This window comes from Cyanistes caeruleus, chromosome 3 (genome assembly GCF_971803275.1).
Source record: "Cyanistes caeruleus chromosome 3, bCyaCae1.hap1.1, whole genome shotgun sequence".
NCBI lineage: Eukaryota > Metazoa > Chordata > Aves > Passeriformes > Paridae > Cyanistes > Cyanistes caeruleus.
Genome location: NC_141703.1, coordinates 49343754 through 49368572, shown reverse-complemented (window position 1 = coordinate 49368572; position 24819 = coordinate 49343754). Strand labels below are relative to the sequence as shown.

The following is a 24819-nucleotide window of genomic DNA, read 5'->3' as shown; positions in this document are numbered from 1 at the left end:
AGTTAATTGCTTTGATCATAAGTGAAATGGGAATGAAAGTTTGAATCTTGTACTTTGTTATCATATTAGAATCAAGATGAGACTCCAGCTTTATTTAAGAGACCTCTTCATTAAAAATATCACAAAACATGCTTCTTTCAGAACCTTCTTTTGATAACCTTGCATGTATATTTCTGATTTCTTTTCAAATCAGAATGGGGAAAAGCTAATGTAGAAGCACAGAGAAATATGCCTCACAGTTTAAGGCAATTTAAGGTATTTTTTATAATAAGCACTGTAAAATGGCTCAATTGTCTAATTTTAGCAGAAGACTCCAATAGCATAAGGAAAATAAGAAATAGTGTGTAGGACAATATGCAACTCCTTTTTTAGTTTTTCTTCTGTTACACTGAAAATCTTTCAAACTTCAATCCACTTCAGTCCACTTCCAGTTCAGTCATCAGTATTGATGTGGCTTTCACTTCTTGGACAGATGGAACATATTATTAAGATGAAAGACAATTTTCTCCCCGTCTTTTACTATGTTGGACTTTGAAGAACTTGCTTTGTTTAAACCTTCAATGTGCTTATTTTGTGTCATCATGCTTTTAGTAGTGTGATTCATATTGATCTTTCAATTATAAGAGTATCACATGATTGTGATAAGGTCAGCCAGAAAGATTGAAGTGAGTTTGTCCACAATTCATTCTTTTAATATGTCTCTCAAAAATAATATGTAGCTTATGAGGATAAATTACTTACCTATTGACACTTAACTTGTACAACAAGAGGTGTTTAAATAGGGAGGAGTGACAGGTCAGTCTTCCTACACATTATGTCCTGTAAACTTCTGAGTTCTCAGTTTCTCCAAAACAGCTCTGTAGCAGCAATTTTCAAGCTTGATTTCAGCCACCTTGACAGTTTTGAGCCTAGTCAAACTTTCAACACACCTGTCTTCAGGAAATGTCCTTTCTGTCACCTTTAAGGCATTGTTTTCTGTGTGCTGTCATTTCTGTCTGGCTGGTAGTGCTACAGGACTGAGCTCCTTTTGTGACTGTCACTTTTGTTTTGACTCCCTGCTTGTGCAAACCTTTTGTGGGATCATTCTGTGGGAGCATTATCCCATAGGAAAGAATAACTTTGCTCTTACTGTTCCAGAAGGTGTATCTGATTTCATCCTAAAGAAACATATAACAAACAAAACCAGAGAAACATCAATCAGTAAAATCTGAGAACCAGCCAAGTATTCAGCATGTTAATCCTTCTGAAACATGAGGGACACAAGTGTTTCTATCAACTGTCTAGGCTGGCTGTGTGAAGGATGAATGTTTCATGGGAGGTCCCAATGTTCTGAAGCTTTGTTGGTCAGTGTGAACTCCACAAGACCCTTGAGCATTATTTTGTATTTCTAGAGTAGTTTTCCCTCTTCAGCCACCCTTTCTAAATGGCCTGTAAAATTACACTTTTATTTAATTTATGATTTATTTGTTTCTGAGCTGTGTCTACATTTATGAAAGTGCCTATTAGTTTTCCTGCCTTTGTAAACACTTTTCTTACATGTCTGTCTGTTCTTCTATCTGGAATTTCAGTTGTTTTGTGGGTCCTGTATATCAGTTTCCTTGAACTTTCTTTTAGGGCAAGCTACTCTTGTTAGCATACAGATAATTTTAGGATTGTTGTCTACTTTAAAGGTCAATGGCTTTCTTAGTCTGCATAGTTGATTGTAGACAAAGTGAATATCGTGGGTGTTGGCCATTTTGGACCTAATGAATGAATAGATCCAAATGAATATAAATTATGGCATATATCTTAGGTTAGGAGGAATGTCTCGAGGTGATCTGATCTAACCCTTGCTCAAAATTGTAGTTTTGGTGTTCTCAGCATTTATATATTTATTTTTGCTGTGAATTTTATCTGTTTGGGAGGGAATGACTGGCAGCTGTATTCCTCACCTCTCTAGTCTGAACTTTTTGTTCAGTTAAACTCTATGAAATTTTTATCTCAAAGCTGTTTTTTGTTAGCTTGTAGATAAACAAAATTAAAATAGTTTATAATGCTCTTGCTATTACTTAGCCTATTCAGAACATTTAGACAACCTGCAAACGTGGAATAGGATGCTGAAAAAGTTTTTTGATTTTGTCTGTCACTGACAGTACAGAGAGCCCAAGGGAAATTTCTCAGGAGATTGCAGAAAGTGTTCGTTGATAACATTCTGGATTCATACTTCACTTTCGTCATACTTGTATAAAAAGCCCATCTACTTCAGAATTATTTTTTTTGCTGCAAAAGTACTTAGTAAAAGGTACTTTTGTAAGTAAAAGAGGCAAAGGAGGAAGCATTGTCTGAAATATTTGTGGATTTATTTTTTCTTTTTCTGTTTGAAATTAAAAATTAATGAAAGAAATAAAATAAACAAAAACCTCAAACAAATCCAGTCAAAAAAACAACACACTCCTCCCCTGAAAAAAAACCAACAAATCACAGCCAGAAACAAAAAAAAACCCCACAAAACCAACACACTATTGCACAGTATAACAGATATTTTAGTCAAATATGATCTTTATAAAAGTATATTAGATTGTTCAGTCAAAGCAAATTCTCTTTTTGATACAGAAAATAAAAGTTTACTTCATGAATATGGCTTTAGAAGGGCCTGTTTTGGGGCCTTGGGTGTTATATAGATTTTATTTTATATTCCTGGGAAAAATGAAATGTAACAGTGGAATTTTTAAAGAATGCTTCATGATGATTAATCACCTGAAGTATTACGTTTTTTTTGATAGCACTTTGACACCTCTGTCCTTAAAAAGCCCTTAGTTGCACTGAAGAGAGATGGTGACATGAGCTCAGATCAAGGAAATAATTTGAAAATTTTTGGAATTCTGTTAGATAACACATATTCAAAATGATGTTTCAAGTGTGAAGGCATTGGGTTAAGAAACAATATAGAGCAGATCAGGTAAGTTTACATATATTTGTTGGACCACATTTAAATGGACACATTTAAATGGCAGTATGAATTAGCTGTTGTGTTTTATAAATTGTTTTGTCTTGTATAACGTAGCTAATTGTACTACTTGTGAAATGTCTTTAACTTTCCTTCTAGTATGAAACTTTCAGAACAGAAGAAGAAGAGAGGATAAAAGCTAAGGGACAAGATGTCAAATCATCAGTGTATTTCATGAAGCAGACCATTAACAATGCTTGTGGAACAATTGGGCTAATTCATGCTATTGCAAACAACAGAGATAAAATGAACTTCGGTAAGATTTTTTTGGTTTGGTTTTTGTTGGCTTTTCTGGTTTTTTCCTTAACTGTTGGAAGCCATGGAGGGAAGATATGTTTTGTACTATTTCTTTCTGAATATAACTATTCATAAAGGCTAAAGGAGTGCATTTTTACCTATAATTACAAAATTAATATTTTATACTAATTTATGAACTAAAGCACTTAAAACATTGCAAAGTGCAGCAGGCAGCAGTTGATCTTGCAGTCAGCCTTCTGCATCTTAAAAATACAGTGCATTTCTATTTTTAGATAATTTGTTGGATTCTGTAAGCTGTGAATGAAGTTGGAATTAAAACATGACACTAATTATGTCTTTTTAAAATTTTTTTAAGAAACTAATTCATCACTGAAAAAGTTCCTAGAAGATTCATTATCTATGACTCCTGAGGAGAGGGCCAAATACCTAGAAACTTACGAAGTTAGTATCATGTGTTTTTACTTTTATTTAAAACAGTGTAAGAATTACTTGCATGAGCCAGTACTGTCTTTGGGGGTTGACTTAGTGAAGCACCTAAATAAATTTGATTTTACAGTGAGTTTGTGATCAGACAGTTGCTACAAAGGAAACTCTGCTTTGGTATTTTAAAGTATTCCTGCCTGTCCATAGCTCAGTCAGCAGAACAGATTTTGTCAATGTTCTTCTCATCCTTATTAATTCCCTGGCTTAGTTTAAAAGTACTTTAAAATGCATGAGAAATATATGCATAATCTTTTTATTTATTTTTTTTTGTGGATTCAGGATGTAGTTTAATGGTCAATTTAAGCTGATCTGGGGCTATTGCTGAAAGGATGGTCCTTTCACTGCCTCTTTGAATTTATGCCTTCTAGTCATATCTCCATGCCTTTAGCAGTTGAGGCACACAAAGAGCTGATTTGGCTGAAATATGATCTCCTTCCCTTACCATCCTAAACCATGAGATGAGCTAGCTGATAGTGTGGTTAGCCACATCATTAGCTCTATTTGTAAGGATGTGGCAGAAACATCTGGCCAGTGGTGGATGGAGAACAATGCTGTTGCTCCTGATGGTAATGATGGTCTTCTCTCAAAATTAAAACCTTGATGGTTTTTAAGTCAGAGTTCACTTTTAGCATATTGTGAAGCCCTCAGGAATATGAGTGTTAACATCTGGCTAAAGGAAGTAATAACAAACAGAAACATCAGAGATTTATGATGTTTTCTGTGGAAATAGTGGTCACAAAATGACTGATCAGAGCTTCTATCTAAATTATTTTTTCTGCTCAAAATGAAAGCTAAAAAATGCTTGTTGGGTTTCCTGTGTGCAAAAGTGCCATTACAAGTTCTCAGATATTTGACCTGAATTGTTATGAATCTGAAATAGTGATCTTCTGAGATCCTTGGAAGTGAAGATTATTTGTTTATTATCTTTTTTATTTATTATAAGCTCTGAACAAAAATAGTTGCATCTATGCAATTGATAAAATGAAGTGCAAAAATGGTTCTTGCAACAGTGAAAGTCTCTCATTTAAAGTCTGATTGAAATGTATTTTAATTTTAGGCTATTCGTGTCACTCATGAATCCAGTGCCCATGAAGGTCAGACTGAGGTATCCATTTTTTAAAAAAGTCTTTGTTTATATCTACTTTGAGTTGAATATAATTGACATGAAAGCAATCATATATTAAAGGTTTAGAGTGAAATTGAGATTATTGCTTGATTTACAGTACTGTATAATTAGTCCAAAATTAAGTGATATTGCTGCAGGGGAAACCAAACTTGAAGCTTGGGGTCTTTTTATTTGTTTATTTGTGTATTTTGTTGGGGGGGTTGTTTACATTAGGTTTTTTTAGTTCTTAAATAACATAAAAGATCTTTCTAAGCTTCATTTCAGAGTAAAACAGACAGTAACAGAAACTTGAGATTTTGATGTTGCACATTTGTAGGTAAGACTGTAAGATTCATAGTTACCATACAAGTGTAACAAACATGAGAGTTTGAAAAGTTATAATTCAGGAAAAGAAATAGTCCAATCTTTGGTTTGCAGTTGTGTGTGTGCTGTTTGTATACAATACAAATTCAGATAAATTCTCACTCATATATACATTTATAAGCATTTATGCCCCAACAGATTGTGTGATATGGAAAAAACAACCTGAAAGCTGACAAAACCCTGAAAATAATCATGAACTTGAGCATTTAACATTTATCTGCTTCAGTCATACTAGTTTTCCATCTTTCCAGTTCAGATTTCAGTATCTGTTCCACAAAAAAAAAATTTGGATTGTTGCTAGCACTGCTTTGTTTGACTAAAAGAGAAACACTTCTATGTTTGGCTGTGGCTCCAGTGACTCATCCATTCTCTCTTTTTTAAGCGCAGTAGGTGATGCTTTCTTTTTTTTTATGCAGTGTCATCTATAAAATGTAGGAGAAAGCAAAGCACTCCTTTCTGCCCCCCCTTGTTCTGTCTGGAAATGAAAATGATGAGAATTGGTTTAACTATATCTGTTATAGATACTCAACTTCCTTTGTAATATTTTCTTTAAAAAACCACACCATTCTCTCTTCTTATCTCATTCCCTAAATTAGTCGAGGTTCTATATATCAAGAAGCGTCTGAACAAAATCGTGGCTTTTTCCTTTTCTAAGTAAGAGACTCAGAAAATCTGGTCTGGTTTTATTTTTTTTTCAAATTAGTCCATTTCTAGATACTCTTGGCCAGCTCAGAAAGGGTGATTATTCCAACAAATTGCTGAAAACTGAATCTTTTTGTAAGATCTTTGTGAATGAGAATCTTCTTTAGTTATTTTGATGTACTGTGAGGTTCATGTAGGGAAATCTGTGTCTCTGCGTTCTTCTGGCAGATATTATGGAATGATTGGGAAAGAAAATGCAAGGGCTGTGTGTTTTGAGAGTCCTCATGAAGATTCAAGAAGCACCTAAATGATGTTGGAATCTGCTAATAATGGACAGCTAACTACTTGAACTTCCACTAATTAATTTGTTTCCTGATCAAGATAACCACAATACAAAAGATTAATAATTGCATGGAAAGATGAAGACTTTTTCATAATAAAAAAATTACAAGGTTGTCTTAGCAACCATGCCTAAACACAGTTCTTGAATAGCTAGTTTCCTTGCCAATTATTTATTATTCCATTTTGTATAACTCTTTCTGTAAGTAATTCAATATGGATATTCCTTAGACTGGCGAAATAACTTTTTCCTGTCTTTTTGTTTCCAAAGTTGAAATAGTACAAAGACTGAATACATTTCCCAGGATCATTTTTTCAGAATAGTTCTCATCCATCAACCAAGGAGGGAAGAAATGAGTAAGTTTTGTTACTGGAACATCAAATTCTCTGGAAATCCTGTCCTACCAGATGGTACCAGAGGCAGCAAGGCCTCCCTATTCATTGGTACCTGAGGACTTTAAAGTAAAATTATTTTTAAGTGAAACAAAATATGAAACATGACTATGCTGAGAAGTGTAACTGAGAGTTGAAGTGAGTTATTATTTTCTTCCTTCTATGGGTACATTTTAAATGTCACTCTTTGCTCTCCAGGTAGTGGTTGAACAGTGTGATCTTGCAGGTGCTGAAGTTAACATATGCAGGTCATAGGAGGTTGTTGACTTGTCCTGTGGGATAAGTTGAGGATTTCTAGCACCTTTTGGGAAAGAAAGAAAGAAGAGAATCCTGTTCCTCCTGTATATCCATTACTTGTTATGATTACTTTCCTGAGAATTTAAAGTTCCTTTAAGAGGAAAGGAACAAGGTTGCCTTCCTATGACTGGGGTTTTTGTCCTCCATGCACCCCTCAGCTGTCCAAATAGCTAAGGCATGTTGCATAGAAAATCTTTCCTTTGAGTAAAGTGGCTTATTTAGTTGCTTAATGATAATAAGTGCTGTATAGTTAGTGCCTTGTTAAAAAAAAGTTCTTTCTAGGTCTCTTACAGATTTAAAGACTAAGAAAACATGCAGGCCTACATTTTCTTAGGATGATTAACTTGGCTTGTGTTCTTTAAGAGAAAAGCCTGCTCTGTGAGTAGTTCTGTCCCTTAGATAGGTATTACATACTACTGTCCACTCACATTTTCAGAAAGTGTTGCTTAAATGTATTTGTGTTAAAGAATAACTTCCAAAAGTGGGATGGATAGCAGTCAATTCAAAATTGATTTGTTTAGGAAGGAAGGATGTTTCCTTCCACCATGCAAAGCACACCATCATACAGTTGAGATGAATTTTCTGGAATCATGAGCTGCAGAAGGTTTGAAAATAGCAGAGAGTACCGACAGGTTCTTTTCTGATGGTACTGTTTGGTGAGTTTGGGTTTCTTTTTTTCTGTGTTCTGATGTTTCAGATATTTGAGGACTCAGTCTTTAATACTTCTGAGTAAAGTCTTTATTTGTTGATTGCCTTTGATAGTCTTGCTATGTCTTCACAGACATTTTTTATAATCTCAGTGACTATTTAGTTTTTACAATATGCTAATGCATTATCTGCTTTTTTTTGTTTCATATATATATTTCAAACCTCAAAACAAGTCTTGTTAGAAAAATCAATAATACAATAATAAATAAATAATAAATAATATAATTAGTGAAATATAATAATAAAAGTAATAAAAATCAGAAGTAATAGCATAAAGCAGTGCTGTCTTCCTAGTATCTGTGTATTCTGTCATCTTTTCTGGTGGGTAGGATTTGTTTCTGTTTTAGTATAAACTGAAATCAGATTTTTTTTTTCCCTCCTAAATTTCATATGTTTAAAGAGCTCTTCTCAGGGGGGGGAAAACCCATACTTGGCAAGATACTACTTGTAGTGGGCTTCTAGATTCCAGATGGTGACTGCTGGAATTTAGAGTGATCAGTCTGCTTCTGGGATGTATCATTACTGTGGGATCTATTTGTCTATTCTATAAGGATGAATTACTAAGCAAGTGTATTGAAGCTGAAAACTACAGAATGTTCTGCCTTGATGAGTGCTTTAACAGGCTTTCCAAGTTTGATAGCTGTGATTAATTTGTTTAGTTAAGAAAAACCAACTACTTTTCTTAAAAATAAAAGAGGTTTTTTTTCTTTCAAGGAGATTAAACTTTTAAGAACTGTTAAGCAGTTTTCATTTTGATAATTCATTTCAAGTGTACTAATTAGAGGGGTTGTAAATTTGCCCTTAATCCTTCAGGCCAGGTTTTGGACCAGCTTCTGTTAATACTTCTGGATTGTGTGGCTCTCTGTCTCACTTCATTGCTACAGTAGAGCAAATAAATAGCTAAAGCAGTCTTATGGGTAGTTTTTTATGGATACTTCTGTGTAAAAAGTGTGGGTCTGTTTAAAATTACTTTGGTAGTAAGCAGTAAGATCTGGGAATGGTTCCACAGAAGAAGTGTCTTGTTGGCTTCAAGGGTGGTTTGATTCTGGTCACGTGTTCAAGTACCATAATGAGGGCAATTAATGTAAGATTCCTTTAACAGTATTTCTCTTGAAGTTTATGGTGATGAAACTTAGACCTTCTCAAATGACAGATATTTCATATCCAAAGCTGCCAAAAAAAAACCAAAACCAAAAACAAAAAACTAGGTCTTTACCTTAAAGCTTCATAGATTCGGTGTACTCTTTTTTGTGTGGCAGCTCCTGAACTGCAGATATTATTGAGGTGCCAGATACTCGAGAACCTCTTTATTCATAGGTCTTCTGCTGAGCATACACTTCTATTTATAATATCTAGGATGTCTTAAGATGTGGAAAACAGAACCTGTTTTTTTGCAGAACTGTACACACTTCTAATCTGATCCTTATTTTAATGCTTTGTGCTGAGCCGTATTAGCATTTTCCCTTTTGTTTTTCATTTGGGGTTTTTTCCCTTCTTGTTTCTCTGATGCCTCCTTGATCAGTTCATAAGATTTGAAACACTGTACTGCCCCTCACCTTAACATTTCTGATACCCTCTTACAAAAAAACAAAACCACCCTCTCCCTTTGAAAAATTACAGCCCTTTAAAAATATTAAAATGACAGACAGTTTGTGGGTCTGCATTAGCTGTCTAATCAACAGTGATCAAAAAAACTATGGCAATATTTGAGGAGGAAAAGTACCAATTTATAGCAGTGAGCAGGATGAGATTAATATCTAACTTTTTTTTTGTATTGCTGTTTTGCATTCCTTACTTTGAAAACAATTGTAACTGTTTGCAAGTTACAGATCAGAAAATCAGGGGAGCATCTTTTGATAACGGGAAAACATTAAATGAGACTTCCAGGTCTAGAGTCTTTTACAGAGTAAATAATTTTTGAAATTTGAGTTGGGGAAGAAACTCATTTTGTATCCTACCCCCTCATTTGCATTAGTAATAATAGTAAGTTGCTGTATAGTTGCCTGACAGAGTAGGAGAGGAGGAAAATGCAAAGGCATACTTTGTATAGAAATAAACCTGTGGAAATTGTTTAGCTCAATTAAACAATTACATGATTCAGGGAAATTATTCCAGGTATAAAATATCTGCAGTGATTCTTGAAATAAATGACCTTTTTAATATGTGAATATAGTAATGTGAGTAGAAGATACCTTTGTTCTGCTCTCGTATTACTGGCATCTATATCCAGTACTTTTGCAATTGTGCTTCATTACAGCTCAATTCTACAGTAAGGAAAATGGCAAGCTATGTCACAGAAATCTTTTAAAAAGATTAATTGGCCTTTGGGCAAGGAATTAGATCTGAAGAATAATTAGTATTCAATTTCTGCATTTCTCAAGGCTTTGACATGCTTATCTCCTGATCAAGTGCTATTTTGGTAATAGTATCTGAAGTTTTAGCCAGCTGTGTGTATCTGTGGCTGTTAAAATCATTCTGGATTGTCAGGTTTCCTACAGTATCTTAATGGGCTTCCTAGCTTCCTGAAACAGCTGATCCTGTAGCCTTGTAGGAGCTAATGCTGGCACAGAGGGGTTAGAGGCACACTTCTGGGAAGAGAGGAGAAAGTTTAACAGACTATACTTAGATCAGCTTTTGTGAACAGCAAATACTCAAATAATTGTGCTGTTAAGTGATTGGCAGGCTGTTTGTGCAACATCAAGGTATCACTACCTGCTGCCAATAGCTTTCCATATCACTTTTTGATGTAAGTACAAGTGAAATGATAGAACTTTTTATTATGTCATGTGGTAATTGTGGCATATGGAATGACTTTTGTGACGGAGGTGAAAGCTATTTTGGACAGGGGAGTTTTAGCAACATTTATGCATTGCTGCTTAGCAGAAAGTGGTCTTCGGGAAGTTTTGTTGTTTAAGTGTTACTTCAGCTTGGCTCAAAATGACATTTCAATCAAGCAAATAAAAGTGATATGGCCACTTGAAATACCTATGCTGGGTATTGGTTATTGATTAGTAAGACTGTGTTGGATATTGGCTAGAGAGTAATAAGAGCTTTTGATTTTGTTCATGACCTAAATTCTTAGGACAAAATTAAGAGCTCTTACATTCATGTATTTTTCCTTTTCCTTAGAGGCTGATGAGAATGTCCATCTAAACAAATTAACCTACCGTGCTTAAGATTAGTTGTTAAGAAGAGGAAGATAAAAGAAAACAGAACTGCAGAGTAAAATATATCAACTATTAAGGGAAGACACAGAAAACACTGCCTTTCTTCTGTAACTCCTCCTGTTTGGGTTATTTTAGTATACTTTGTACATCCATTTCCCAACTGACAGCTTTGGCTTCTAGAACTGTATGTTGAGTGAAATGAGGCTCAGAATTGAATGGACTGAGATGCAGCATCTGAGCTGCTACTTCAAATACAAACAACATTCTTGCACCTCATTAGACTTTTATCAAAAATATTGATAAAAAAGTCAGCCTTTGAAAATCAAAACTGGTGTTTATACTCAGAGAGTCAAAAATCACAAATAAGAACATGTGTCAGATGTTCACAAAAAGCTGAAATATTGGCACACATCAGTGTGTTTACTTAGATACACTTTTTGTTCACGAGTATGATCAGGAATATTTTTAACATGGATTGAAGTTGGCAGCCTCTAAAAACACTACCACAGCTTGATTTCTTCTTTAACTCAAAACATAACTGCAAACTTTAGTCTGTAAACTTGTTTCATGTGCCTGGAGAACTATAATCTTGCTTGGAATGCACAAAGTTAGACTTTGATCACAGTAACAGTCGTTAACATTGGCAAGAGCTAAGTAGAATCAATGCATTCTGTTCCCAACTGCTGTAAAACTTGAACTTTCAAAGATCTCTGGTTCCCTGGGGCATTACAATTTATTGTTAGAGGAGAAACATAAAGAGCTTCCCTTTTGCTTCTGCCAAGAGCATATGGTGGGATTTTTTTCTTAAATCACCCATATTCCTTGATGTTTCTTCTGAATAATCCATAGTCTTCTAAAGAAACATTTGCATCTTGAGAGAATATAAAATCAATTATATAACTGGTTCATACATTATTTTTGACTTAGCATTAGAGAACAAGCATATAATCTCTCCTGTAAAGGTGGTGAAGTTGCCTTAAAATTTTAGCTATGTTTCTTTTTCTTTTACAGTCTACAAAGTAAAAGTATAAAAAAGGACCTTACTAGAATCATGTGAAATGTTTTGGAAATTGTGCTTGATTAGACTGTAACTCATTGCATTGCCATGATATCTAATGTGTTAGTGTTTGAGACATGCATTAATCTAATTTCTATACTGAGCAAATTGCTAATAAGGTATTAATACCATAGAATTGTTATTCTGGATCTTATGCTTAACCATAAAATCTGCATGAAAGAATTCTGATTCCTAGGATGAAACATAGAGGATATTCGCACCCATAAAGTCACCCATGGATTTAAATAACAAGTTTATAAGAAATAAATAACACAAGTGAAAAAATGTTTCTACAGTTTCGCATCCAGCATCTCTACCAATCAACTGCCATAAGTTTGTTTGTTTTTCTTTTTTTGTTTGTTTAGTTTTTTTTGCATCTCTCCAATCCATAATGCTTCCTGTGCTGTTCTTGCACTATCTGTAGGAGATAACAAGCAGCAGGGTATAGCCATGTACCATCAGGTGATGGCTGAGTTCACAGTCAGCCCCTTCCCTTACGCAGAAGAGAAGATGATTTGGCTTGCTCTCTCTATTTTTTTTTTTTTTTTTTTTTATCATCATCAAACCACTAATTTGGAAGGAGAAAATTAAAAGAATTTACAATTCTTAAGACTTGCAACATTTTACCAGTATGGCTGAAGCTAGACAGTGGGCTAAAACTACTAAGAGAACTGATGTTGCATCAACTGACTTTGCTCAAGAAAGCACTCCAAAAAGATAGTATTTGGTGTGCAACAGCGCTGTTCAATTTATTTTGGAAAAAAAATCTTGTGAAGGAAAAACTATTTGAAAAAAAATCTAGTTTATTTAGCTTTTGCAGAGCTCCCTAATCCTTGAAATTTTATTTATTTTTGTGGTTCCGCTTTTTTTTGATCACAGAACTCACCATTGTGATAATCTAGCTTGACTTTTGCCTAACATAGACCATAGAACTTAATTTTAAGTCTTCAGGGAGAGATAAATTACCACTAATTTTGGAAAGATTTTTTGGGGTGCTCTGATCTCACCATTTTTCTTATCTTCACCCGTATGTTTAGCAAAGTAATACTCTTGGGATATTGTCTATTCTTAATCATGGGTTAAACTTACATGGGGAATACTGTAAATATTTTGTTACCAGCTGCAGAAGGACTAACTAAACTGACTGGTGCAGATGTTGATGTGCTAGCAGATGTAGCCCAGTTTGATCTGTAATCTCAGTCTTAATACATATTGATGTTGATAATTGTAATATTGGCAAAATGAGTAGGTCTGTGAGGACTGGAGTTTATGAAACTTAACTTCCTGAGAATTTGCATGTTGATCAGGCTTTTGTTGCATGTAAGGAATATCTAGTTAGAAACAAGCTTTTCTTGCAGTCGAAGTACACGAGACGCTAGAAATGTCTCTAGTTCATGTGAATTCTGTGGTATATTATTGGAGATGAGCTCATGAGGCATCTTCTGCCTCTGTGGAATTCTTCCTTTGTCAGATTCCTCTCCATTGTCTGGTTGCTTTTTATAAAAACTTGAAGGAACTTAGTATCTCTCAAGATTTCACCACCACCAGCAACATAGGCTTGAAACTCTATTGAGAAATTTAAAACCCTTGTGAAGGAAAGAGGAGGAAGAGGATTTTTTCAGACATTGTGATACATAGATTGATTTGCATATAAAAAACCCAGTAATGATAATGACTAAGGAAGAAGAACACTTAGTTTCAACTGTAATACAGACCCTTTAAAATAGTGTGTTTAACTCAATAATGAGCAAATATTTAAGAAAAAGCTTCAAAAGGTGGTGGGGAAAAGTGATTGATAGATACTAAGTACACCCTCTCTGAGAAAACTCTTGAAGCTGTTATAACTGTTATATTTCCCACTTGGGAAAAGTTGTACATTTTGTTGTTGCTTCAACCTTCTCCCATCTCTGCTCCAGGGATTACTGTATGGGAACTATATAATGAACAGCATGTTGGGTAGGGTCCCTGCATCCTTATGGAACAGTGCAACTGATGCAGAACATATGCCAGGGCCTCTGATGCCAGGCTTGTGCCTAAGAAACAGTGACCAGGACTGAAAGTATGCCATCTCCTTCTGTTTCCCAAGTTTCCAGACATATTGTTATGCCGTTAAAGCTCATTTTATCTCTGTCCCAGTGCAGCTGGTGTTTCTTTCTACACAGTGACAACCTCAAAATGGAGGAAAGAAGAAAAGCCCTTGTCCCAGCACAGGTTGTGAGCTGATAGGCAGGGAAGCTTTCAAAGAGGAAGGTAGCATGGGCTTGAATTTTCTTCTGTGAGGATGCTCTGAACCTGAGTTTCCAGACAGATGAATTTTTGTAGCCTCTAGCAAGTTAATCAGTAATAGTTATTTATTTTTAGAAATGGTCTTGCAATACCAAATGCTGTTTTGTCCTGTCAGATCTTCAGTGCATTACATGTGGACTGAAATAATTTGCTGGATTGGGTTCCACGAACAAGATGAGCAAACAGTCCCCTGTTTCTAGAACTTGACAGGTTTGGGTGTGAACCAAGCCATAACCTCTTCAGCACTATCAAACCTAGGCACTTCTGGGTGTGTGCAAAAGCACAGCTCTTGGTGCCTGACAAACTTTGTGATTCCTTTTAGATATTAGATTTTAGTAACAGCTATATATAGGAGTGAGTTTTGGATTGGAACAGATGGTAATTGCCTGAAAATTTTCTGGATCTACTCCATGAAGCTTTTAACTTCTTTATAATGTATTTTTTTGCATTTCAGATGACAAACTTTATGTGCCTACTGGTTTATATGACAATAACATTAAATTCTATTTCAGGGCTTTTGTTTTACCTCTTCAGATATTTGACCTGTTATAATTTTCAGCACAGGAATATGCTCCTGTGATCTTTTCTTCTTGTGAAGTTAGACTAATTCTCTTTTCTGCACTTTCTAGCTGTTAATAAATTCTGTTTGAATAGTGTCTGAAGTTAGGGTTTGTCATCCATATTTTAAATTAAATGTAAAACGTATGGTTGTATTCTTTATTTGGAGATGTGTATTTAACATTAATTTCATAGTAATATTGACATGTAATGCTAATTTATTTCTTTTTTTTTAATATTAATTTGAAAACAACTTCAGTTCACATAGCTTAATTTGTGCTTACTGTTAAAACAATGCATAGAATTTTCTGGTTATTACAGCCTTCTCAATTATCCATAATCCAGTATTAAGTTTGCTTTTCCAGAATTCCTATATACTCTCTGCTTAAATTCCACTCTTACAGAGGCAAAAGTATATTTTCAATGGAGAGGAAGCTTCTCATTTTCTTAGTTGATCTCACTAGGGGACCCACTAGTACAGGAAATAAAGGATAAAAAGATTCAATGAATAGAAGTAAAAACCAGGACAAATACTAACTAGAAATACTAAAATATTAGTTGCTCTAAATGGCATTTTATGGTATAAATTCAGTTTTGAAAAGCTGAAGTATTTTTTGGTCTTGTTAGATTTAGGTAAGGGGTATTTTTAATATTTTCTCATTATTTTAGCAATATTGGCCAGAAAACAAGTAAGTGCAATAAAGAAGAATGGTAGAAGTATAGACTTGTGATAAAAATGGTAATCAAACTTAAAAAAGGCTCTCTAAAAAAATATTTCAATATTGTTGTCATCACTGTTAAACAATTCTTAAATTCAGTATTGTTCAGCATCTTATAAATGGTTTTGGAGTAATTATATGGGAGCCCTAAAAAAAAAGGATTTTTTTTCAGAGCAAAAGTATATAGTTTAATAGTGTCCAGTCAATGGAATGCACCAGTGTATCATACTCTCAGTAAGGTTTTTGATTTCATTTTTTTTTAACTATTTCTCACTAACAATATACTATAATTCAGATTCTTGGAAGACTTATCAATCCCGCCTGTCACGATGACAGCAGCTTACAAAATTGTAAAACATACAGAGGCCTCTTTCCTTTCATCATGAACTGTCTAGTGAGCAAAGCTCTTAAATTTCTGCCTGGCAGAGGTTCCCAAATCTTATAGGTTCCTCCTTCCATTGGGAGGTCTGTGGACTGTGAGAAATTCTAGAAGTCATCTTTTGAAATTTTCTTAAGCAAGCTGAGAACAAATTGTTTTTAAAGCCATCTGATATGTTACCTAAATGTAAAATATTTCATTTTAGATCAGTTCTTCAAGTGAAGAATATGAAAAAACCCCAGTCAGTAGTACAGATAAACTGTAATAGCCATGAAGCTCTTGTAAGCCTTTCTGTCCAGTAGAAGTATTGTCATTGCTTAATTCCTTTTTATTCATGTCGTTCCATTTTCGGATTGGGGGTTTTCTAGTTTTGTCCTCTTTTAAGAGGAGCTGCTGAGAGGTAGGGGGTGGATCAGATGCTTGAAATTAAAGGAAAAAACAAAACCATGACAAACCTATGGAAAACTGTTCTCTGGACATGTTATGAGACTTGGTAACATTCCATGATTGTCTTTGAGCTCTACGGTTTCTATGGTACTTGATGCTTACTCTTTATGAAGAATTCCTAACCCTATCTTCCTTCTTTAAGGTCAGCAATATGGGAGCAGGAAGAACCAATTCATTGTCCTAGTCTTGATAGGAAAAAGAAAAAGAGAACTAAGATTAGTTGCTTCAAAAATAATAAATAATACAAAGAAACTGGCACTACAGTGACTTATTTTGACTAGTAAGAGTGAAAATATTTTTTTTGAGAGAAGTTATCTAATGCTCAGTTTTGACAGCTCCTACTGGAGTCATTCCATGGAAAGCGTAATTTGGGACATGCCTTAAGGACCTGCAGTTTCTCTTTTGGCTGCCTTAACCTGGCTGGTCTCAGGGCAGATAAGTGGGGTGTCAGTGATGAGTTACTGTGTTAGCTTGTGGGTCTCTGCAGGGATTGGTTCTATGACCCGCACTGTTAACCAGTCTGTCAGTGACATGGAAGACAATAGCAGGGTGACCGGATTGCAGCCTTCCAAGTACCTGAAGGGAGCCTGCAAGAGAGCTGGAGAGAGACTGTGCAAGGACATGTAGTGACAGGACAAGGGCAATGGCTTCAAACTGAAAGACGGTGGGTTTAGGTTAGACATTAGGAAGAAATTCCTCACTGTGAGGCAGTGGAAAAGGTTGCCCAGAGAAGTTGTGGATGACTCATGCCTGGAAGGGCCCAAGGCCAGTTTGGGTGGGGCTCTGAGCAACTCGGTGTAATGGAAGGTGTCTCTGACCATGGTGAGAATTGTAACTAAATTATCTAAGATGGGCCCTTCCAATCCAAACCACTCCATGATACTGTGATTAAAATACACTCCAAAACCTACAGGCGGTGGAAAAAGATAAAGAGATAGTAAAGCACAAGACATCAACACAGGACAATCTGGATCGCCCTTTAGATTAGCTTCAAACAAAGGAGTGTTTTTCTGAGGCCAAATAAAAGCTGTGTAATTAGCACAAAAGATTAACTTCATTTCTTGACAGAAGGCAAGAGGTTCTCGGAAAGGGTCTAAATAACACTGGGAATTTTTATATAATCCAAGGTAATAGTGGATGAAATGCTGAAGATGACCTCCTGGTTTGGCATGATGGCCAAATGAATAATGTAATTTATTGTTCATGTTATGTCATTATTGAACAGGACTAAAAATATTGCATTTTCATTCATTATGAATTTTAGTTAACTGTGTGAATATGCTACTTATTGTCTCTGTAGCTAGGAGTGATTGAATTTTTATTCTGATTTTTTTCAATAGTAAAAAAAATGGTTAAGCTTGAATGGTTGTTTTTGTTTTATGAGTATGCTTTGATCCAAGCAAAACTTGAGTTTGTTTGGTCCTGTGGCCTGTGTGGGACAGAAGATCAAAACTAAATCATCACAATGGTCCTTTCTGGTGTTAATATATTTACTATAACTTTGTCAGTTGGAGCTGAGAGTCATTTTTAATACTTCTATGGTCTTTCTTCTAATAGTAACAATTTGAATGGTTTAACATAGTCCTACTGCTTCCACGGATACTAAAGGGATCCTGAGTGTTAATGGCAGTACTGCCACTGGCCTGCTATTTTAGAAGAATAGGTGAAAAACTTAGCAAGTTGCATACCTCACCACGGTAAGCTTCCCTTTTCCTTTGCTTTCCTTTTATGTTAGACATGGAACAGTAAAGAAACTCTGGGTTCTGTTACCATAGTTACTTGATTCATCTTAAATCCCAGAGCAGCACAATCTAGCTTTCCCAAATTGCCAAAGAACTGTTGTTCACAGCTTTTGTAGCTGTAGACAAAACTGATTCTTTCTCTGTTCTTAACTATTTCTTCCATTAAATGATGCTTAAATCCCCTCCCTTCTCACTTTTCAACACTGTCTCTTGAATGAGTCAGTTAATTTGTGTTCATATGTGAAGTTCCCTGGGTGTGAATAACCTCTAGCTTGTCTTACTATAAACTTCAGATTTGAACATTGTCTTTGCTTATTCGCAGTGTTCTTTTGTCTTCTCATTCAAATTCAACACATTCTTGATTATTATCTGTGTGAATTGAGCAGTTAAAGGACAGTATACTCAGTAGTGGACGCTTTTGCAGTTGCTATTTGCTGCAGTTGCAGGGATGCTATTTCAAGTTTAAGTGGGCTAAGTATGTTCTTTTTTAATGTTTATGTAGTCGTCATCGTCCTCGCTGTCTTCACCACCATGCTCATCGCAGCCTCAGGTTAGCCACAGCAGAACGAAGGCCTCACCCTTGTGTCACTCTGCCTCCCTCTCCTGGGCCAAACGTAATCATGTAGGTCCTGCAAAGGCTCCCAGTCCGTCAATCCGTCTGCGTCGGTGGCGGCCCTTGATACGCCTTCCATCTGTTGGGCTTCATTCTGTTGTAAGTGTAGTCCATCTTCAGTCTTTTCTTACTCTGACACCACTGGTCTTCTGCCATGTAGCCTCAGTCTTCAAGGCATCATGTTTTGTTGCGGTCTTTTCTCAACCATTCTTAGGATTTCTTTCTTCCTGGTTTATTTTTCCCCTTTCCACCATGTCAGACAGCAAGAGGACATCATTCCATGCTTTGCTGCCCAGGTATTTTTGATTCCATACATATGCCTAATCATTCTCAAAGCATAGAAGAAGTTTGCCTTTCATGAACTGGCACTTTTTTTGCCATAGGCTCCACATCCAGCCTCTTCTTTTCTCTCATCTTCATGATCTTTCATTTGGATCTGCTAAACCAAGGGGCTTCTGATATTTTTGCCACATGGCATTATTCCTTCTGTGTTTGAGACCTCGTTTTAAGTTCTCATACTCTAAATCTAGTCTCCTTTTCTTTTAATAACTCTTGGTAAATGGTCCCTGGGTATTTCAGTAATGATTAAATGTCTCCTTTAATCCCAAGGGGCTGGTTACTTTCTGATTTGACATCTTGTTTCTTCATCTAGTTTGTAGACAAACATTGTAGTTGAAAGGGAGGATGTTCCAATAAGAAAAGCTTGTCATCAAACGCTTTATTTCTTTTCCTCCTTCACTCATAGACCACAAATGTATCTTAAAAATCTGCAAAAAAAGTTATATGTACAGAGTAGCCAATATTTCTAAATGGGGAAACACCAAACTGAAAGAGTCTTTTAATGCTATTTCATCCTGCTTTTAAGGAGTGATCACACTTCTAATGCATAAATGAATAAAAAATAAATCTTGGTATGTGGAAGTTAATGGTCTTAAATGCAGAATTAGAACATCGATTTTGTTTTTATCATTCTTTGATACCGATCACATTTCACCTGTGTTCCTGGAAATTCCTCTTTGAGATATGTGGATTTTTTACAGAGGTGAAATAACTACTCTGACTGTGGTCCAGATAATTTTCTTTTTCATTCAGATGTGTCTTTGCACATGTGGAAATCCTTAATGTTTTATTGCTATTAAAAATTAGTATCAAATTCTTCCACTTCTTTATAGCTTTTGTATTTTTATCCTGCTAAATATCTCAAGATGAGGCCTTTTCTCAGACTGCTTTCTCTTCATTTGAATAGTAATTGCTTTTATTAAGTATCTAGATCTCATATAATATTCAGAACTATTCTTGATATTATCATTTGGAGCTAGTTAAATATTTTGGGATCTGAGGAGACATGAAGTTAAGCAGACATAAATTCTTCCCAAATCATGCTTTTTACCCTTCATTTGTTTCACTGACATTGACAAACATCTGACATTTTACCTGGGGATTTTACCATTTTACCTGGGGATTGTTTAGCAAACCTTGGAAAATACTATGTCATATTTCTGTAATTTGAAACTGGGATCTTGTTTGAGTTTGCCTTATCTATGCTTGTTGTTAAGAAAAGGCTTGTGCTTGAGTGTGCCTGCCTAGAACAAAAACATTAATTGAACATGAGTTTACCTCAACAGTAAATAAACAATGACTTATCTAGAGATGGACATTACAGCATAACCTGTTGTCACTGTAGCAGAAAACCAAGCTGAGAGTTTTATTAACTTCAGAACATGGCCAAAAACAAGTTCTCATCTATTAGTACTAAGCATTTGCTTTAAAAATGTTCAGAAAATTAGTTTAGCTTTCAATACAACTGTATTTGGCAAAACAGAAACTTGCTGCTAAAAGGTTTTAAATTATTATGCCTTAATTCCCCTGATGTCCCGTCTTCATCCAACAGATTAAAATTGCAAGGCCTATTATCAGTGAATACTGTATTGTCTGATATGTATTGGTAACTAATGTTGTTCTCATCTTTACACTTTTGTACAACATGCCTTACAAGAAAATTAAGAACACACAACCTAATTGTAGATTAGTTTAGTATGCAAGAAACCAGACAGCATTTTTGGCATTAAAGCTGTCTTAGTTGGCTTGGTAAAATTTGAATGACAAGGTAGTATTTAATGTCCTGTCAACAAGTAGTATTAGTACTGCTCTGATATTCTGCTACGTGTACAAAGAGGCTGAACTGCTCAGTGTTGCATGAGGCCAATGTATGAGAAATGCATGAGCATTTTAGTACTGCTTTTATTAAGAAATCTATGCTCTTGAATTTGAGGGGGGACGGGTGGGGGATGTGACGTCCTGTATTTTGTGTTTAAAATAGAGTTGAACTTTCTTGTAGTTCTAAGTATGTTTCTACTACTAAAACATTGACAGACAGAAAAAAGACTGTTTCAAAATTCAGAGCAAAAGTTTTGTTGCTGGGAGACTGTTTTCTAGGCTCCTTAAACAAAAGGACTTTTCCTAGTTGAAAACTTTGCTTGACTTCAATGGTGGTTGACCTTGGCTGGACACCAGATGCCCACCAGGCTGCTCTGTCACTCCCCTCCTTTGCAGGCCAGGGCGGGGAGAAAATAAGAGAAAAAAATTCCTATGTTAAGATAAAGGCAGTTCAGTAAAGCAAAAGCTTCACATGAAAGCAGGGGAAAACAAAAGATTTATTCTGTACTTCCCATCAGCAGGGGATGTCCGGACACTTCTTGGGAAGCCAGTCTTCAGTACGTGTAGTGGTTGGCCAGGAAGACTAATTTTGCAATAACTAATGCCTGCCCCTTTTTCTTCCTCCTCTCTCTTAGCTTTTATTGCTGAGCAGACCTCCCATATGGTACAAAATATCCCTTTGGTCAATTTGAGTTGGCTGTTGTGGCTGTGTCCCCTCTTAAGATTTTGCCCACCTCCATCCTACTGCTGGAGGGGTTGGAGAGAGGGCACCAATGCAGCGCCAGCGCTGCTCAGCAGTGGCCGAAGCACTGGGGTGTTATCAGCACCTTCCAGCTACCAATGCAGAGCTCAGCACTGGGAGGGCTGCTCTGGGGAAGCTCCATCTCAGACAGATCCAGTACATTTTTTTAGACTAGGTCTCCAGATGAGTTAAGAACATTTAATAGGAGGGGAAAAAAATTGAAATACCGTCCTGAAATGTTCTGTACAAATCTGATAAATTGCAGCAGATGTGGCAAATTTTTAAGATAAGCTAACAGCATGCTTGTTTAGTAATGCTGACTTTCCCTTAGTCCTTGTCATTTTCTCTTCCAGCTCCTCTATTCTTTTAGTATCTCTGCTGGCCTTGGTTATGAATAGAGATGTCACTGTTTTGTGAGAAAAGGGGAGAAATAGCCTTGCTAAAAACTTGTGACCATCATTCCAATGGTATCTGTTTTAGCTGAAGTACTTCAACGGAGACCCAACTGCCTTTCACAGTATATTTGCCTAAGCACATCCCATGCTGCAAAACAGAAGTTACAGATGTCTGATCTACTCAACAGCAATTGCATCACTTTTTCCCTTTTACTTCAGAATTTACTGAATCTAAACCATGCCTGGTATTCTTCTTTTTTGGCTTTTTTGGTTTTTCTTTGGCTTCTTGTAATTCCTTCTGAGTGAATTTGTACTGATAAACCTCTGAGGTTTTTTCTCCTCTTTAAACAGTAGCTTCTTTTGTCATGATCTTTCAATTGGATGTAGCTGATTTTTTTATTCCTGAAGGTTCTGCAAAATTGTCTCTTCCCTATCAGTCTTCAGTACTCTTCCATAACCTGACAGACTCCCGATCCAGTTTCTCGAGTTAACACCAAGAGGTGTTTCTTTTCCTTTCCCAGTCACTACCTGTAAAGCATTCTACTAAACTGGTTTGTGATGCTTCTTGCTTTCCTTCTTCCTTTCAAAAGCAAGTGTAAGGGAATAATAAAATACAACATACATTTGGAAGACATTGCCTGAAAACTGTCATGTATCACTGAATCTGCTTTGATAATGTGGTCTTTCATAAGAAAGATGGACATTACAGCATAACCTTTTCCCAGACTGCTTTCTCTTTCTTAAGCAGGATGTGGAGAGGCTTGTTCAGTGGAATCATGAGAGTGAGACAATTTTTTTTTCCCCAGTTGTAACTTTGTCCGAGAAATGAAGGTTTTGGGAAAAGAAACCAGCTGTACATAAATTTGACAAACAGTTTTTTCTTGACTTAGCAACATTTGAAGATCAAAGGATTTCAAATGCATGAAAGTGGAATACCAGCTTTTAGATTGGGATAATGGTCTAACTACATTGCAAGAAAAAAACAAACTGTGAAGGTAATGAAATATACTTTATTAGACAGGATGATTGGGTGATATGGGGTGGACTATAGAGTTTCTGAAGTTTAGTGCAACAACTAGAAAGACTGGTTTAGCTCTTGAGGAGAGTGCAGCATGCAGAGGTGTAAGGTAAAACAAAAGGAATTTCTTAGTACAAGAAGGCATAGAAAGGGTTATCATTTATATTTTAAAAACTTAGGAAATTTTAGTTACAGATTTGAAATCTGCTAGTGAAGAGAAGAAGAAATGCAGAGGTTCTGTTTCAATAACATTAACTAATGGGTATTGACCTGAGACAAGTAAATTCAAATTGATTTCTCACAAAGGTCAGCACTTGTTTATTATTCAATTTGAATGTCCAGATTAGCAAAGAAGGCAGTCAAATCCTCTGAAAAACTGGCACTCTAATATTTAAGTGCTTTTAATGTGGTATCCAAAATTGCAGGGCAGACAACCTTGGCTGTCTCTTTTTGTGTGTGTGACTGAGTATTCATGAAGATATTCAGTATTATTATTGCATGCTACCTTAGTTCCTTGGAGAAAAGTTACATTTGAGATGATGTTCTCAGAACCATCACTCTGAGCACTGAACTTCTTGTATTTTTCTTCTTTAAATCAGTTTAGAGTCTTCTGATTTTTATTTTTCAGCATGTTTTTAGTTTGGAGAAATAAATTGGAAAAATTATGTCTACTGACCCAAATTACCAAAATATACTTCTTATACTGTGATTACAACCATAATATAAGCTTTGTAAGCTAACTCAAGATGCTAGTATTCATTCTCTTTCTCTCTTTTCTGGATAGGAGAGAAGTATAAATTTCCTACATACAGCATGACAGCTCTTCAGAAGAGTTGAAAAATGAGTCTTGAATCCCATAGTTTAGTTTAGTTAATCCTGGTTAGACAATCACATTGTTTAGAGTGCCATGCCTTTCTCCTTGTGGTTCATGCATACGTGTGGTCCATCAAATGTGCTTTTTCCTTTTGCACACTGACTGGACTTTTAAATGAAAAAATCTAAAGGAACAGATCATCTCAGCACTTGATTGATGTCTCTGTTACTGTGGTCTTTGACAAGAAGAGTAATGAAGAGAAAATTCTTTGTAACCACTGTGAGCAATACTACCTTGTGATGAACATGCAGGCAGACTTCTTAAAGCTATGCTCCTTGCTTGTTTAAGCATTAACATAGACACTTCATTAGAAATTTGAAAACTTGGCCAAAGGTGTAGCTTTTCAAGGAGACCACAAAAGACCTCTCCCTGGAGCTGATATTCCCTCTTTTTTCCATTCCTTGAAATTTAAAGTCTTCTGGTTCAAGAGTTAGAATTTCTAAGGCTTCCCAGTGAAGTGGAAATTGGCCTGCCTAGGCTATTCATATGGTGACTGTGTGCTTGCACATATATGGATGTGTTGGGTTTTTTTTCCCTAAGAAGGGGAGGGGTGGATGGATTTTGAATCAGATTCATCACATTGGGAAAGATTAATCCAGTTACTTGTTTGCATAAGTTACAAGCAACAGATCTTTATAATACAAAATTTTAGGTCATCATAACTATTCAGACCTTACTGTTTCTCTGTGCTTATGATTATGCAAGTATTTTTCTGTCAAAAATTATTGAAATCCTAATTTTTCGAGAAATGTTAACATCAACTTTACTGCTATCTAGATTTGATGAAAAGAAATCTCAATGGAAGGAGACTGCCTACATTAGAACATACAGTAGAAAACTTAATAATGGCATGGCACTTTCATTCTCTCTGAGGCTGGGGAATTAAAAATGTAAAAACACAACATTTCTCACGGTTTATGGCAATAGCACAATGAAAGCATGTTATTTAGATTAGTCACATACAAAAACTCAGCAGGATTCTATAGGATTCTGTCTCTAAGTAAACTTTATGAAAAGTCAATCATGCTCTTTTATTCATCTTCTTCCTATATATATAGACTCAGCATTCC

General features: G+C 35.7%; 1 protein-coding gene and 2 long non-coding RNA genes across 11 annotated transcripts in view; 2 read left to right on the top strand and 1 right to left on the bottom strand.

Moving 5' to 3' along the window:
• Positions 1-24819, top strand: part of UCHL3 (ubiquitin C-terminal hydrolase L3) — a 42146-nt gene that overhangs the window by 10373 nt on the left and 6954 nt on the right. For all 7 annotated transcript variants that reach the window (XM_023927703.2, XM_023927623.2, XM_086881048.1 and 4 more), the window contains 3 exons: positions 3086-3242; positions 3600-3685; positions 4785-4832. In XM_023927703.2, coding sequence (XP_023783471.1) covers positions 3086-3242; positions 3600-3685; positions 4785-4832 — 291 coding nt within the window. The remainder of the gene's footprint in view (positions 1-3085; positions 3243-3599; positions 3686-4784; positions 4833-24819) is intronic.
• LOC147654144 (uncharacterized) lies at positions 716-16670 on the bottom strand. Of its 3 annotated transcripts, none has more exons than XR_015284531.1 (3): positions 16588-16670; positions 16311-16393; positions 716-1157 (listed from the first exon to the last, which is right to left on the bottom strand). It is a non-coding gene; the product is annotated as an uncharacterized LOC147654144 (long non-coding RNA). The 3 variants fall into 3 exon arrangements; XR_015284530.1 differs by lacking the exon at positions 716-1157 and adding an exon at positions 14913-15135; XR_015284529.1 differs by lacking the exon at positions 716-1157 and having other exon boundaries at positions 16220-16393.
• Positions 16785-23933, top strand: LOC147654143 (uncharacterized). The gene is made up of 3 exons (XR_015284532.1): positions 16785-16872; positions 17766-17905; positions 18453-23933. It is a non-coding gene; the product is annotated as an uncharacterized LOC147654143 (long non-coding RNA).